This window comes from Teleopsis dalmanni, chromosome 2, assembly GCF_002237135.1.
Source record: "Teleopsis dalmanni isolate 2A chromosome 2, ASM223713v2, whole genome shotgun sequence".
Classification (NCBI taxonomy): Eukaryota; Metazoa; Arthropoda; class Insecta; order Diptera; family Diopsidae; genus Teleopsis; species Teleopsis dalmanni.
In genome coordinates this window covers 23409822-23423149 of record NC_051847.1, presented here as the reverse complement: position 1 = coordinate 23423149, position 13328 = coordinate 23409822, and the positions used below count along the sequence as shown (strand labels likewise).

Genomic DNA, 13328 nt, shown 5'->3' with positions numbered 1-13328 from the left:
TAACAATTTATTAAAAAGTCTGTGCCACGTAGCAGTGATTCATAAATAGGAAAATTAAGTATTTGTAATGAAAATTAACTGTTGAATCAAAATTATTTAAACAATTATTTAACAATAATAATTTTCTTTAGACAAAAATGTGTTAGAAATATTCACACTACTTATAAATTACAAATACTTAAACTATGTTAAACTATGTCGCAGCTATAAATTTATTCAATTAAAATACATGAATTTTGTTTTATATTAATCCAATATTTATATTTTGAGATACATATTAAACATCATAATAAAATAAGGCACTTAAAAGATATTTTAAATACATGAAAGTCACATCACATTCAAATAATTTAACTTAATCTAAGGTTATTGTTAATAAAGCATCTTCCGGATAGACCTCTAACAAAGCTTTGGCGCCATCATTGAAAGGATAAGATATACTGCCATCAATGACAAGATCTAGAAAATAAAAAAAAAGTTTGGTTTTATATTGAATATATAAGCAAATTTAAATTAATACAAAAACCTTGTTCTAAATCATTACTTTTGTGTTTTGTTTATCGGTTTTTGAAATAATAGTTTTCTATACGAAACAACTTGATTACTCTATAAACTTGCTTGATATTATATATTTTTTTTTTAGTTGTAATACGAATCATTCTTCAAGGTACACGAATTTATTAGTTTTGATTGTTTTCACCTTGACTTGATGCACAAATGACTTGACTTTGAAATCTCATGTGTACTTACTTGCATCGATGCAACGCGATTTAATAAATAAGCTCTTCACAAATTTTCTCGCTTCGAAATCTTTAGGATACGGCCAAACGCCTACGCAAATTTGTTCACGTATTGAGTAACATAAACGTAGATCATCTGTAAACAACGACAGCATTTATAATCAAAATAAATACAAATAAATTATATTACAATTAACCTGGTGGAAATATTAAATTTTGATTGTAGTTTTGCACCATAGTTTTTACATCTACATTCTGAAGTCCACCGTTTATAATTTCAGGTGGCAAAACCTTTATTAAGTCCTCAACATGCTTCGTGGTTATACGGTTAATGCTATAATAATAAAAAAATAAATGTAAATTATAAATAAATAAATTTTTAAAATTTCTGAATAGAATATATTGTTTATTAAATATGTTAGAGACTAATTAACATTACTGCCGACCTGGTATGCCATGAAGTTGAGCCAGTACCTGTACTGACACATAGACCAGAACATTTCGTTTTGCTAGCAACATCCTGGTCATCTATAACCATTTGTAAGTGCGAAACTCGTGCAGACAATTGTTCACCAATGAAAACCTTACCAATAATAAGATAGTGTACGATAACAATTTCAATATATAACATAGTCGCTTAAGTGTTCCTTACCTCATTTAAGGCCAAATATGGTAGGACCCTTTTCGTTTTTGATTTGTATTTTTTCGCCAACTCTAGACTTAAAATCTCCGGTTCTGTTTTAACTTGCTCCATTTTGGTTACTGTATGACGATATAAGTCAACACATTCTGGAGTTGTTTGATTGTTCCCCAGTAGTGTTGTGCGTAAACGAGTACGATGCAACCATTCAAAACTCCCCTAGTAAAATGTGCAATTAAAGGTAGTACATAACTTACTCACAACCCTTCGTACTTACACCTTTTATTCTCGCAACAGCATCTGCCGGATTTTCTGAATAATATTCTGGTAACATCAATCTACCTTCGGAACGTTTTGGATCAGAATTGAAACCAACAATAGGGGTCTTTTGTTGACTCTGGGCAAACAATGGACTAGCACGACCTGCAGTCAGCAAAAAAGTACCGTCACCACCAATGGGCACAATCACATTCGCCCATTCCATAATCTCTTTGCTAAGCGAGCTTCTAAATTCGTGTCTTCAAAATCTAAAATATTAAATATCGAAATGATCAACAATATTCTTAGTTTACCTGTTGGCCAACTTCACTTCACAACCACTGTCTTGAAAACTTTTCACAACTTTTCTTTCAAAATCTTTATGAAGATTATGCAAGTATATTAGAAACTCAAAGTCAGTTCCACGATTCCTTATTACTTGTTCCAGTTGGTTTTTATTCAAGCGCGGGTGTCGAAGCTGTTCAAATTCATAACGTGATAATTTAGTAACGAAAAGCGCACGTTGCAGCTTAAAATTTGTTGGTACAAACTTTGAGTGTTCTCGTTTTTGATCACAGCATTTTCGAATTGCATAGTAATCTGTGATAAGCAGAGATAAATAATTAAAAAATTTTATTTATTAATAAAAAATATTAGCATAATAAAATGATATTGAAAAGATAAATGAGAGAAAATAACTTGTAAGCATTATTTAAATAAATCAAATAAGTATATACATAGTACTCAATGTAATAGATTATATATACCATGAAGACGATACTATTCTAACATTGGACTACTAAATTGACTTACAATAACTGCATAACGAGTTTCTACAAACCACAGCCGAATTCAAAGTCTTGATCGAAAACTGCTGGTAACAATTAATTATGCAAATCAAAAATAAGTAGTTCAATATAGCAGTTGTAATTATATATACATCTTATAGAAAGTTTCAGACTTTAAAACGTTGAAACTGATGGAAATTACCAAAAGTAGAGAAATGTATATATATAACAAACTATCATAAAATAGACCTACCTAATGGGGGAAACATCATAGCAAGAATGCCTTAGATTAATGGAAATATGCACATCTACACACCCAATGTACAGCCTATTAAACCATACGCAAATCAAGTTCGTTATACTATTCAATATAATTTGTACGAATACCTATGTATATACCACTAGATCTAGTATCTCCAAACGAACAAATAACGATTGTGACTAATATGAGTAAGCTAAACCTAACAACAACTGTCCCAAAGGCCGAACCTCTAAAATGGCAATATAGACATATGGGCAGCATCTGAATCAGCCGACTCAAATTAAACAATTTATATATTATATAATTTATATATATATATTTATATATTACTTATAATTTATATATTATTATGATCAAAAGACCCCATAAGAAAATTTATTTTAATTAAGGCCAATAGAATGCGTAAAAATATTTCTATATTATTTTTCTGAAGCACGACGTCATTTATAATTTATACAAGTATTATTATTGTTGCTAATCATGAATTCTTTACAATAAAAAACAGAAAAATATTTGCAAAAAATTATCTATAAAAAAATCTTATCAGAGGTTTGTTAATCAAAAAATTATTATTTTTTTTAATCTGAATAAAAAATATTTGTAAACAAATTGATTCAATCCGACCTTACAATACTCTAACCATTTTTTTTCAGTTCAACAAAATTATTTTTTGTTCAACTGTTTAAATACCGATGAACTTTTTAATAACTAATTTAAAATATTTTAATAAGATATGCTAACATTAATTATGTTTATATAATTAAGTTTTTAATCCATAAGAATTTTTAATTCGTAATTATAGTGCAGTTAGGTGGCATTTATTGTTTTTTTATTTTTCGCTTTTTGGCAATATTATGTCTAGGCTAACCCTGTGTCTACAATAGCTAGAATTGATAATATTTTTTAGAATATATCTTTACTTTTTCACTAACACATACAAATTTTTGTTCGTAGGCAAGTCTCGAAAATAATATGTATTCGCTTTTGGACACTATCGGTAAAACTCTAGCCAAATTCTAGCTATTACAGACACTGAATAAGCTAAGCACTGCATAAATGCGTGCTGTAAACTGGCACTTTAACTTTTATTTATTTTTATTGTATATACTTCAGCTAAATTAGGCACTGACTACAGGCGTGGGCGAAGCAAAGAAGTTTATTTCGTTATTTATATTATTTAAGTTTAGTTGAGCAATTTTAAACAATTTTTTTTTTTTCATTATTGTATAGAATGTACGAGTAAATATAGAATAGTAGGCCTTATATACCTCATGTAGCGCATTTCGATATAAATGTCATAAATGTGTACTTATTTCCAGGGACAAAAATAGTTTTAATTTAGTATTTTTAAAACGTTTGTTTATTATAACGTAATGACATCGAATTATTGCAAAAAAAAAAAAAAAATTTCCTTTTAGTTGCTTATCAGTTATTTAATTTCCGATCATATTAAGTACTCCTCAACTAATTTAGAGTCGAAATTTAATATATTTAAATATAATTAATATAGCTAGTAAATTGTAAAAAAAAAATAATTCTCTAATTCAGTTATTAAATCAATCATAATTAATAAATTATATATAATTATTTGTGTAGACAGTAAAAGCGCTGTTAAGTAGATACCGACAAGATCACTGTTGTTGCTATTGTAACCCGTCGGGATCTGAAAACAGATAACATGTACCCAACATTACAAGACGAATACATGGGTTGGGATGTATATGGGTAGTAATTAGGATAAGGGTGGGGGAAAAAGGAAATAAGATCACTCATTCTGCCCGGTTAAACCACAAACTGCCATATAAAAAAGAATGTACTTTGTATGAAATATAAAAACTAGAAACCAATAACATTGCACAATTAATATAGACTAAGATTACACAGAGCTTTCAGTGATATATACAGTGAATTGTATAAAATATAAGTTTTTAATTTGTAAATACAAATTAGTGCAGGTTCAGTAATAAATTAGCAATTGAACTTAATACAAACATAACTTTTATAAATCATTAAATTTAAGAACCTATCTGAAATAGGAAAGGAAAGTAATATTAAGGAAATTACATTATAATTTTTTTTTTTTTTTTTGAAAATGTTTGACTACTTTATACAAAAAGTTATTTTGTATATTAGTAATATTTATCATCAATGGTCTTCGGAAATATTTCTTTTTTGTAATTTATTTTTAATTTACTAAATACGAAAATTGAATTCAATATAGAAATTTAGTTGGCTTTATTTTATTTATTAAATGTACAAATTAAATTCAATATATGAATTTAGTTATCAATATTTTGATATCGTATAATTTTAATGATTTATTATCACTTTTTTAATGACATCTGTTACAAAAAAAAATATGTTGAATGCCATAAACCTTTATATAAAAAGGAATTTTTCAAAACGTATTTTAAATATATTGAAAATATAATCTCGCTATTGCCATTTATTTTGTATGTGTTGTATATAATACTGCTGACCTATTTCAATTATTTTCCAAATAAAAATGCTTTGATTTAGAAAAAGTCCCTGTGTTAAGATATGTTTGATTAGATCAAATGTTACGAGATCTGTTAAGCAACATCCAGACAATAATTAATCGATTCACCTCTTATCAATTCAAATATCAATATTTTCGAGAGCACCGTGAAGGGTTCCAATTTATTTTTAGATATAATACGAAAATAATATAAAATAAAAAAATATAAGTGATATAATATATAATATAATAAAAATAATATAAAATGATTTTTAATTACCGAAACAAAAGTAAGTAATAAGTAAATATATTAAAAAGAAATAACTAAACAATACAATAAAATTCTATTAATTTTAGGGGTAATTTGAAAACTTGTTCACCTGTTCTCATTTATTTTAATCTCATTACATTTTCTAAGGCATTGACTTGCACTGTTTCCAATTAATTTCAATGGTCCTTAATGTTACTTAACTAAGTAGGCATAAAATACTTAGTGATTTAGTATGATTAAATTATTACCTTTGTTGATGCGCAAAATTAGGCCCCGACACTTAAGCATTTTAACGTCTTCCCGCGTGCACCAATTATAATCCGCAAGATGTTGTTGATTTCAAATTATGTTAATAAAATTTGCAGCGCACTTTGGACTCTTCAGCTGATCTGTACTCGTTACAATACCGTATAACTTCAATTAGTGGTTATGGCAGATACCGAAGCACACCTACGCTATAGTGTAAACACAATTTAAATACCATTCGTCGGCAGTAACATTATTATAATTAGAATATATGCAAAAATAATGCAGTTCTTAGATTTTGCACCAATTTCCAATATTGTATAGCAATTTACGTGTTCAAAGAGCGTGTAGAAAGCAAATAATTGAATAAACCAAATTGAACTATTATTATAATTAGTAACAAATTTTTATATTTTGCTAGTATCTAGAAAACATTTAATATTAGCAAATATAAATTACTTTATTTATTTATTTTATTCACTTTCGCCTCTATTCCGTCACGACAAAGGCTATAACTTGCTTCGTTCACGAGATACAACTGCTCTATTGCCCATGGCAATTTTAAATTTTCGTACTTCTCAGTCGTGCTATGAAGCCCACTTTGTGACCGTTTATAAATTTTTTATTGATAAGAATATCACACAAATGACTTAACATTATAACTTTGTTATCAGTAAGAACATATTTTCACATTGTTTTTATTTTACAAATTTAAGCCGCTTTTAAGGGTTGTCGTGTTGCAAAAAAAAACACGACAAATTATGTGCAAAACGAAACATTGTGAAATTTTTAAAAATCTGGCCACAACAAAAAAATTATTCCATCAACTGACAATAAATAATAATAATACTTGCTATACTTGCGATATTGTAATTAACTTGCTATTTGTTTTAAGATGCTTACAAAATTATTTATTATATGGTCATATGTTTTTTGTGTATATTATTGTTATGTGAAAAAGCAAAAGAAATTATTATATTATTTTTATATTTTAAAATATATATTGTGGTTATTTTTTAGGTCTGCTCCACGAGGTACTTGTAGTAACTTTGAGTAATACTGTATATACACAAGAGCGTTCTACCAGTAAATTGTCGAGTAAATGAGAATATAACAGCCCTTTCGAAATTTACTAGTACATATTAGTTCAAATAAAATTTGTGTTGATATATGAATTACCTGTTTTGGTTTGAATTTAAATTTTTGTTTTGTTTATTTGCGCAGCACTGGTGTTCTCACCAGACTTTACCATGAACCAGCTGTTCCATGAAAATCTGTGGGCACTTTATTTGTATTTGTATTTTACTCAAGTTTTACTATGAATAGCTGGTGGAAGTGATCTATTATCACTGGTGTAACTAGGACTTTTTTGTCATAATGTGATTTGTTGATTTTTGAATAATTTCAACATATTTGACTACTTTAGGTTATTCAATAAGCATCCAAAGTCCAATTTACAAAAAATCTGTAATAATAAAATTAAAATTGACGCTTTTTAAATATATCAACTTTCATAACATTATAAATCTGAAACGATCTAATATCTTTTTTATATCAGTAATGTAAAGAAACTACTTAAAAATACTGAATATGGAACATTCATAAAAATGTCCTCTTAACCTGAATACGTGATTGGTGCATAATATATTAGCCAATCGAAATTTACCTCACAGTTGTTGTTACTCAACAAGGAAAAGGAAAAGTTAGCGATGATAGGCTCCAGGAACCAGCCGCACCTCGAATCATATAATTTCATTCGTTCAAACCACTGTAGGATTAATAAAAACATATTATACAAGTGCACTGATTTGTAATTTAAAATAAAAATGCAATTAATTTCAATATATTTATTAAATAAGTAAAGCACTTATGATATGAAGAAAAATTATAAAATATATTTTATTGTATTCATATATGTATGCAGCAGAGTTAAACAATACTTTTATAAATTACATAATATATTATATAATACATAAAATAAATATGTGTTATCGTAAAAAAATTTTTAAAAATATTTATTTTATAATATTTATATTTACAATATAATATTTTTATTTATTTTTGGTTTTAGATCTACTGTAGAACTTTATTACATGCTAAATACAATAGTACATATTACACTGATATGTATATACATATATATAACTGTATATATAAGTATACATATAAGTATATATGTAAGTATATAAAATGTAAATATATAGAAGTTCAAATTTAGAAAAATATTAAACAAAATTATGCAGTTATATTTCTGCTAGTCTTTCTAGTTATATTATAAGAAAATAAATTGCTACTTCTGCAAATACTGTCATAATTATTTGTTAAATCTTTAATCAAATTGTAATTGAAAAAATTTATAAGAATGCTTATATGTAATTGTAATTTGAGTCAATTTATAAGTATGCTTATATGTATACGTAAATAATTCAACCAGCAAATTTTATATTTGTTGAATATATTTCAAATTACAACACAAAATCAGGAAAGTGCATTTGCAACTTATCATTTACCGAAATCTAATATTTAATGATTTTTTAGTTGAATCCGGCAAAATAACACAATCTACACCGTTGCCATTAACAGTATAAACCGTATTTCTTTCAAAATTCAAATTTGATATTGGCTTCTCCTAGAATATAATATTATTATGAATATAAAATATTAATAAATTAAATTATTATTTAAATGTACCTGTAGCAAATGAAGTTTCCTTTGTATGTCCATATCATAAACGACCTTATGTTTGTGTTGAGTTTGCATTGATTTATTTAAAACGATTTCTGAAAGCGCAGCTATGGTCGGAAACAAATTATTCATATCAGAATTTCTATCTTGCATAAAATTATTGTTATACATTGGTCTATTCTCAAATGGAAAACATTGATTTGTCATATTGACATGCCTAGTAAAACCATTAACCATACCATTGGTAAGATATTCATTCATATTTTTATTTAAACAAATGGTGAGATCATTATTATTTCTTGTGTAATTGTTGGAACCAAACCAGTCAACAAATTGATTCATATTTCTGAAGTAAAGTTCAAATTTAATTAAAATTATCAATTGTAGAAATTATTTTAAACTTACATATGTTGATTAGTACCGCAACAATTGTTGTGTTGACATATATGATTCTGATTCCACGGATATCCTTGTTGATTTATTTGACGATTTAATTGTAAATTATAATTGTTAAAGTTTCCTTCATTTTGAAAATTCTGAAACTCGTTTTGATTCATGTTATAACCCAACCTTTGTTTTATTCCGCGACTACGGAAATTTTTCTTTTTTATACCATTTTGTTGTACTTTATTTTTACGTTTTTTTCCTTTACCATTTTTTACAGTATTTGTTGGAAATTGTAATGCATTAGTTACTGCATTGTCATTACTCCCTGCTTGCATTAAACGCCAGTTTAAAGATGATGTCTTTGCAAAATTACTTGAATTTTTTATTTGAACGGTCATGTCAATGTGCTCGGGGAGCTGTGTATCACTTTTATTATTAGACGACTCTTGTATATTAATGCGATTAAATCTCTCTTCATTATCCTCATCCATTTCGTCGTCCGATTCAATAATATATATGTAATCATCACCTTTTACTTTAGTTGAATTTTTTCGATCATATTGAGATCCTGAAAACGCTTGAATATTATTTTTCAAAATGTATTCGTCTGTAAATAATGAAAAGTAATTTGATTATGAAAGATAATTAAATATAAAACACTGAATCAAATTTTACCCAAAGACATATTTATACTATCAGATAACATCATATTTCACGCAGAATTTTTGCCTCCCAAACTTGACGCTTAATAAATGAATGAATATTTTTGATATTAACTACCGTTAGATTTGTCAATTCTTAATTCAACATTTAAATACAAGGTTGCTATTAAAGGTAGTATAATTTTACATACAACAAAAATTAATATTTTGTTTATATAATGAAAATTTACAATATATTCATAATGAATATGATGATTACAAATTTATTAGTTTAAAAGTATATTTTAATCTTCATATTTATTTCAGTGATATAATATATGCATTTTTGTCGTATTATTTAGTCGCTCATTATATCGTTAAATTACTTTCCATATATAAGGTATTTATATATTACGACGATAGTGTGAATTTGTACTTATATTATTTTTAATTACATATTTTATTTAATAATTTATTTAAATTATAAAATATAATATTTTATTTAATATATAAAGAATTATAATTACATTATAAAAAACTAAGTTCCTAATAAATAATAAAGTAAAAATTAAAAATAAAAATCAATAATGAACTAAAATCAATGTTCAGAATGCAGAAAATTTTGAAATTTCCTTTTACAACAAATTTAATAGTGGTTTAGAATATTTATGTTTTAATAAGTGTAAACTTGTTAGCAACAATTAAGTTAAGAATTTTAAACCACTTTTCAATTATACTTTCTTGAATGTACTCCTAATATAGTTTTGTATATATTTAAAATATTTGTTTTCCACAATTTTGCGTATTTTTAAAATATTTCATTGCTAAAATTTTGAAACTTGTGTTACTTTTTAATATTGTTTGAACTTTTGTTTACAATATTTTGGCATATGACTGGAATATTCGCTGAAATTTCCAATGAAGATTTATAATAGTTCGTTTATTGCGCTGGTAACATTTTTTTTTGTAGTTGCTTATGCTTAAATGTTTGGCTACTTCACAATTAGATGTTTAAATAAAGGCAACAGTGTTGTTGTTTTGCGTACATTTTAGCAACTTTAAGCAAACAACTTGCTGTTTTTTATGACACTTTAAAGGTGCCAAAAACACCTAATAACATGAGTTTAAGTTTAAATATTAATTAATAATATATTTGTGAATAAACTATTACAATATTCTATATGAAAAAGAACAACACGAATATACTGCAATAATTTTTAATGAACATAGAACGCTAATGCTGTAAAAATTGTTTAAAATACTAATTAAACATAGTAATTTAATTGTTGCTCCTGACAAAGTCACAAGATATAGTATATATAATACACTCGTCTCCAAGCAACACATTCGTGTATTGTGCTGTCTACTTTCACATTTTTATATATCCATGTCTTTTTTGCCTTATTCAACACTGTCTTCGTTACATTTTTAGTTTCGTTCAAACGTGTTGCTCCTTAACGAAGCCGCAGCTGCCATTTTAATATCCGTCAGCACACGTTTTTCAATCTTGACTCGAGGTGTGTGGTACACGCTTCGAGGAGTAAATAACTGGCTGTAATTTAGATGGGAACTTGTTGTAATCAACAATTTACAAGTAAGCATGCATAATTTAGAAAAAAATTAATTGCAAATACGTATACGTTTGATGAATAAATAAATTTTTCATTAAACGACGAACTCTTTGCTATATTGAATTACTGAAAGTTTGAAAGAGGTAACACAGACATTGTTACTTTTTATAGAATTTAGTAACAATATTCAAAGTCATTAAATTATGGCAGTGCATATAAATACGATTTGAATATATTTGTTTTATCGTATAACTCGTACACTGTCATAATAAGAACGCAAATTCTATTAAAACGGCAATGTTTGTTAGGTAATCGCCGTTGCCTGAAGACTTGTAACATTTTATAATAAATTGATTTTTGATGTTATTGAATATCTTAAATTTATTTAATATTCTTTTTTTTTTTTTTTTTTTTTTAAGAATGTTACTCTCGTGGACTTTACGCAAAAGAGGTGAGTAAACCAACCATTAAAACTTGTCGAGTCTAGAGTCGCTATTAAAAGGAATACTTTCACCTTGTTTTAGTGCTATTTAAAAACTCGAAGAATAAATTTTTTCACATAAGCAAAACCCAAGCCTTATAATGAACTTGCGGTGCATCAATGTAGTGAAATGAACATTATTTATTTCTAAACTAGTAACTTATTAGATTTGAAATAATTGATTTTCTGTTTTACAGGTTTCAGCAATAACGTCACTTAGTTGATGCAAGGGAAACCATATCATGTGAGGTAATACTATATTTTTTTTTACTATTTATTTAGTTTATCCCTGATGATATATATTTTATTTTCTGACATCTCTTATGAATCACTGTGATTCCAAGAATTAACAATTTATACTGATATACTATACATTTTTTATAATATATTACACAAATTTAAAGTTTTGGTGTTAATCCATGCTTGTTTTTTTTTTAGATCTGAGCTTGAATTGAAAAAATGCGAACATGGGACTAGAGTTTAAATAGGCACTATTGTTTGCTAGCTCGTTTTGAGGTAATTAAATTTTTATTCTGACCTGTTTTTTCATTATATGCTTTCATTGATGATACTTTTAACCATTCTCAGACATACATAAAAAAGGTTAATATAAACAAACTTATCCAATATTCTTTTGGTTTGAGTGCGTTTAATTTAACTGGTTATGTATCATGGTTACATATTGGCACTGAGTTTTATTCTTAGTAATTTTTTATTAATTCATTTGCGTGAAAATGTATAATATATAAAATTTTATTTTCAGATATTGACGTGCTGTGACAAATGGAAATAGTATCCGTATCACATATCGGGCGAACTGTGACCGACGCAATGTTAACGTGTTATAATAAATGCACGTACAATTTATGTGAATATATCCAGCCAAAAATAGAAGAAAAAGTGGTGTTATAATTTTTGTTTAATTTTATATTTATATAAAAAGAATAAATAAAAACTAAACTAGAATAAACTGAATCTAAAAATCATTTTTTACTAAATTTGCTTTTTCTCTTAATGCTAGTTGTTTATCCTGGCTTGCAATCATACGATCGCCCTTAGATTTTTTGCCGATTCCCAATTTCGGCAATCCTCGGTTTAGTCCTTCAAGCAGTGTACAAGCTTTACAAGGTTGCTGTGAAGAAAGAAACCCACATCGATCACATTTACCTCGTGTTGGTTGCTTTACAAAATCGTTAAATCTCATTTGCTCTCCCGAATGTATAATATTCAAAATTGCTTCTGGATCAACTTTTTCCATATCCTTTAACAGCTCACGTGCATGGCCACGATAAGCATTCGGTGCAAAAACACATTCCGTTGAAAAATAAACTAATTTTTTGTAATGTGCATACATGACAATTTCTTTCTCGTATGCGTATTTTAGTGGTTTAATGCGCGGTATTGAATTCTGACCACCACCAGTTCTTACATTAGTACAACGACGTAAACGGGCCGTATCTCCACGTAATATATTCATAAGTACTGTTTCAGCAATATCATCTGCATTATGACCCGTTGCTATACAATCAACACCAAGAAGCTTAGCACCTGTCAATATAAATTTTTTTGTTTATAAATAGCAACTTTTATACGTAAAAAATTTATTCGTTTAAGTTACCGCGCTCCAAAGCTTGTCTACGAAAAACACCACAAAATGTACAATTATTTGAACGTCCAATTTGTTCGACAATTTTATCCATTGTCCAGCCATACAGCTCCTGGTATGAAAGTATCTTTAAAGGCATTTTATAATCATCCCGATTTTGCTTGACAGTTTCTAGACTATCGTCGCGATAGCCAGTTATACCTTCGTCAATTGACAACAGCGTCAGCTCAACTCCATAATTGTAGCGTTCATTTAGAGTTTTAAGTACGTAGG

The 13328-nt window shown here is 27.2% G+C and overlaps 3 protein-coding genes, 1 long non-coding RNA gene and 1 other non-coding gene across 8 annotated transcripts; 2 read left to right on the top strand and 3 right to left on the bottom strand.

Annotated features, from left to right (window-relative positions):
- Nucleotides 1-289: 289 nt before the first annotated feature.
- LOC119682207 (NAD kinase 2, mitochondrial) lies at nucleotides 290-6381 on the bottom strand. 3 transcript variants are annotated; one of them, XM_038095579.1, is made up of 9 exons: nucleotides 6144-6381; nucleotides 5687-5893; nucleotides 1953-2238; nucleotides 1658-1898; nucleotides 1393-1599; nucleotides 1187-1323; nucleotides 938-1074; nucleotides 751-876; nucleotides 290-459 (listed from the first exon to the last, which is right to left on the bottom strand). In XM_038095579.1, the coding sequence occupies exons 2-9, from the start codon at nucleotides 5724-5726 to the stop codon at nucleotides 356-358; spliced, it is 1278 nt and encodes a 425-aa protein (XP_037951507.1). In that variant the 5' UTR covers nucleotides 5727-5893; nucleotides 6144-6381; the 3' UTR covers nucleotides 290-355. The 3 variants fall into 3 exon arrangements, with proteins under 3 accessions (XP_037951507.1, XP_037951505.1, XP_037951506.1); XM_038095577.1 differs by having other exon boundaries at nucleotides 5687-6108; nucleotides 6166-6381; XM_038095578.1 differs by lacking the exon at nucleotides 6144-6381 and having other exon boundaries at nucleotides 5687-6110.
- A 552-nt stretch (nucleotides 6382-6933) lies between these two features.
- LOC119681128 (putative mediator of RNA polymerase II transcription subunit 26) lies at nucleotides 6934-9558 on the bottom strand. Of its 2 annotated transcripts, XR_005252505.1 has the most exons (6): nucleotides 9432-9558; nucleotides 8775-9363; nucleotides 8376-8715; nucleotides 8195-8313; nucleotides 7351-7452; nucleotides 6934-7149 (listed from the first exon to the last, which is right to left on the bottom strand). XR_005252505.1 is itself a non-coding variant. In XM_038094225.1 (5 exons), exons 1-5 carry the CDS (start codon nucleotides 9463-9465, stop codon nucleotides 7437-7439), a joined length of 1098 nt encoding a protein of 365 aa, XP_037950153.1. In that variant the 5' UTR covers nucleotides 9466-9558; the 3' UTR covers nucleotides 7191-7436. The 2 variants fall into 2 exon arrangements, 1 of the variants encoding a protein (XP_037950153.1); XM_038094225.1 differs by lacking the exon at nucleotides 6934-7149 and having other exon boundaries at nucleotides 7191-7452.
- A 1322-nt stretch (nucleotides 9559-10880) lies between these two features.
- Nucleotides 10881-12349, top strand: LOC119683010. Its single transcript, XR_005252617.1, has 5 exons — nucleotides 10881-10991; nucleotides 11388-11419; nucleotides 11647-11698; nucleotides 11888-11965; nucleotides 12213-12349. It is a non-coding gene; the product is annotated as an uncharacterized LOC119683010 (long non-coding RNA).
- LOC119686625 lies at nucleotides 11734-11816 on the top strand. The gene has a single exon (XR_005253024.1). It is a non-coding gene; the product is annotated as a small nucleolar RNA Me28S-Gm3255 (small nucleolar RNA).
- Nucleotides 12350-12425: 76 nt separating the features above from the next.
- Nucleotides 12426-13323, bottom strand: LOC119674122 (cytoplasmic tRNA 2-thiolation protein 1; the record flags this gene model as incomplete). Its single annotated transcript, XM_038085246.1, has 2 exons — nucleotides 12426-12997; nucleotides 13068-13323. Coding segments are annotated over 2 exons (828 nt in total), but the record flags the coding sequence as incomplete, so codon positions are not given.
- Between the last annotated feature and the right edge of the window lie 5 nt (nucleotides 13324-13328).

Bases quoted from the DNA above. Each gene is read 5' to 3' on its own strand.
- LOC119682207 (XM_038095579.1), bottom strand. From the start codon at position 5,726: ATGCTTAAGTGTCGGGGCCTAATTTTGCGCATCAACAAAG. The intron at 1,600-1,657 runs GTAAGTACGAAG...ACATTTTACTAG, and splicing joins CTGTTGCGAGAATAAAAGGT to GGGAGTTTTGAATGGTTGCA. The intron at 1,324-1,392 runs GTAAGGAACACT...ATTATTGGTAAG, and splicing joins CATATTTGGCCTTAAATGAG to GTTTTCATTGGTGAACAATT.
- LOC119681128 (XM_038094225.1), bottom strand. From the start codon at position 9,465: ATGATGTTATCTGATAGTATAAATATGTCTTTGG. The intron at 9,364-9,431 runs GTAAAATTTGAT...CATTATTTACAG, and splicing joins TAGTATAAATATGTCTTTGG to ACGAATACATTTTGAAAAAT. The intron at 8,314-8,375 runs GTACATTTAAAT...ATTATATTCTAG, and splicing joins GGAAACTTCATTTGCTACAG to GAGAAGCCAATATCAAATTT.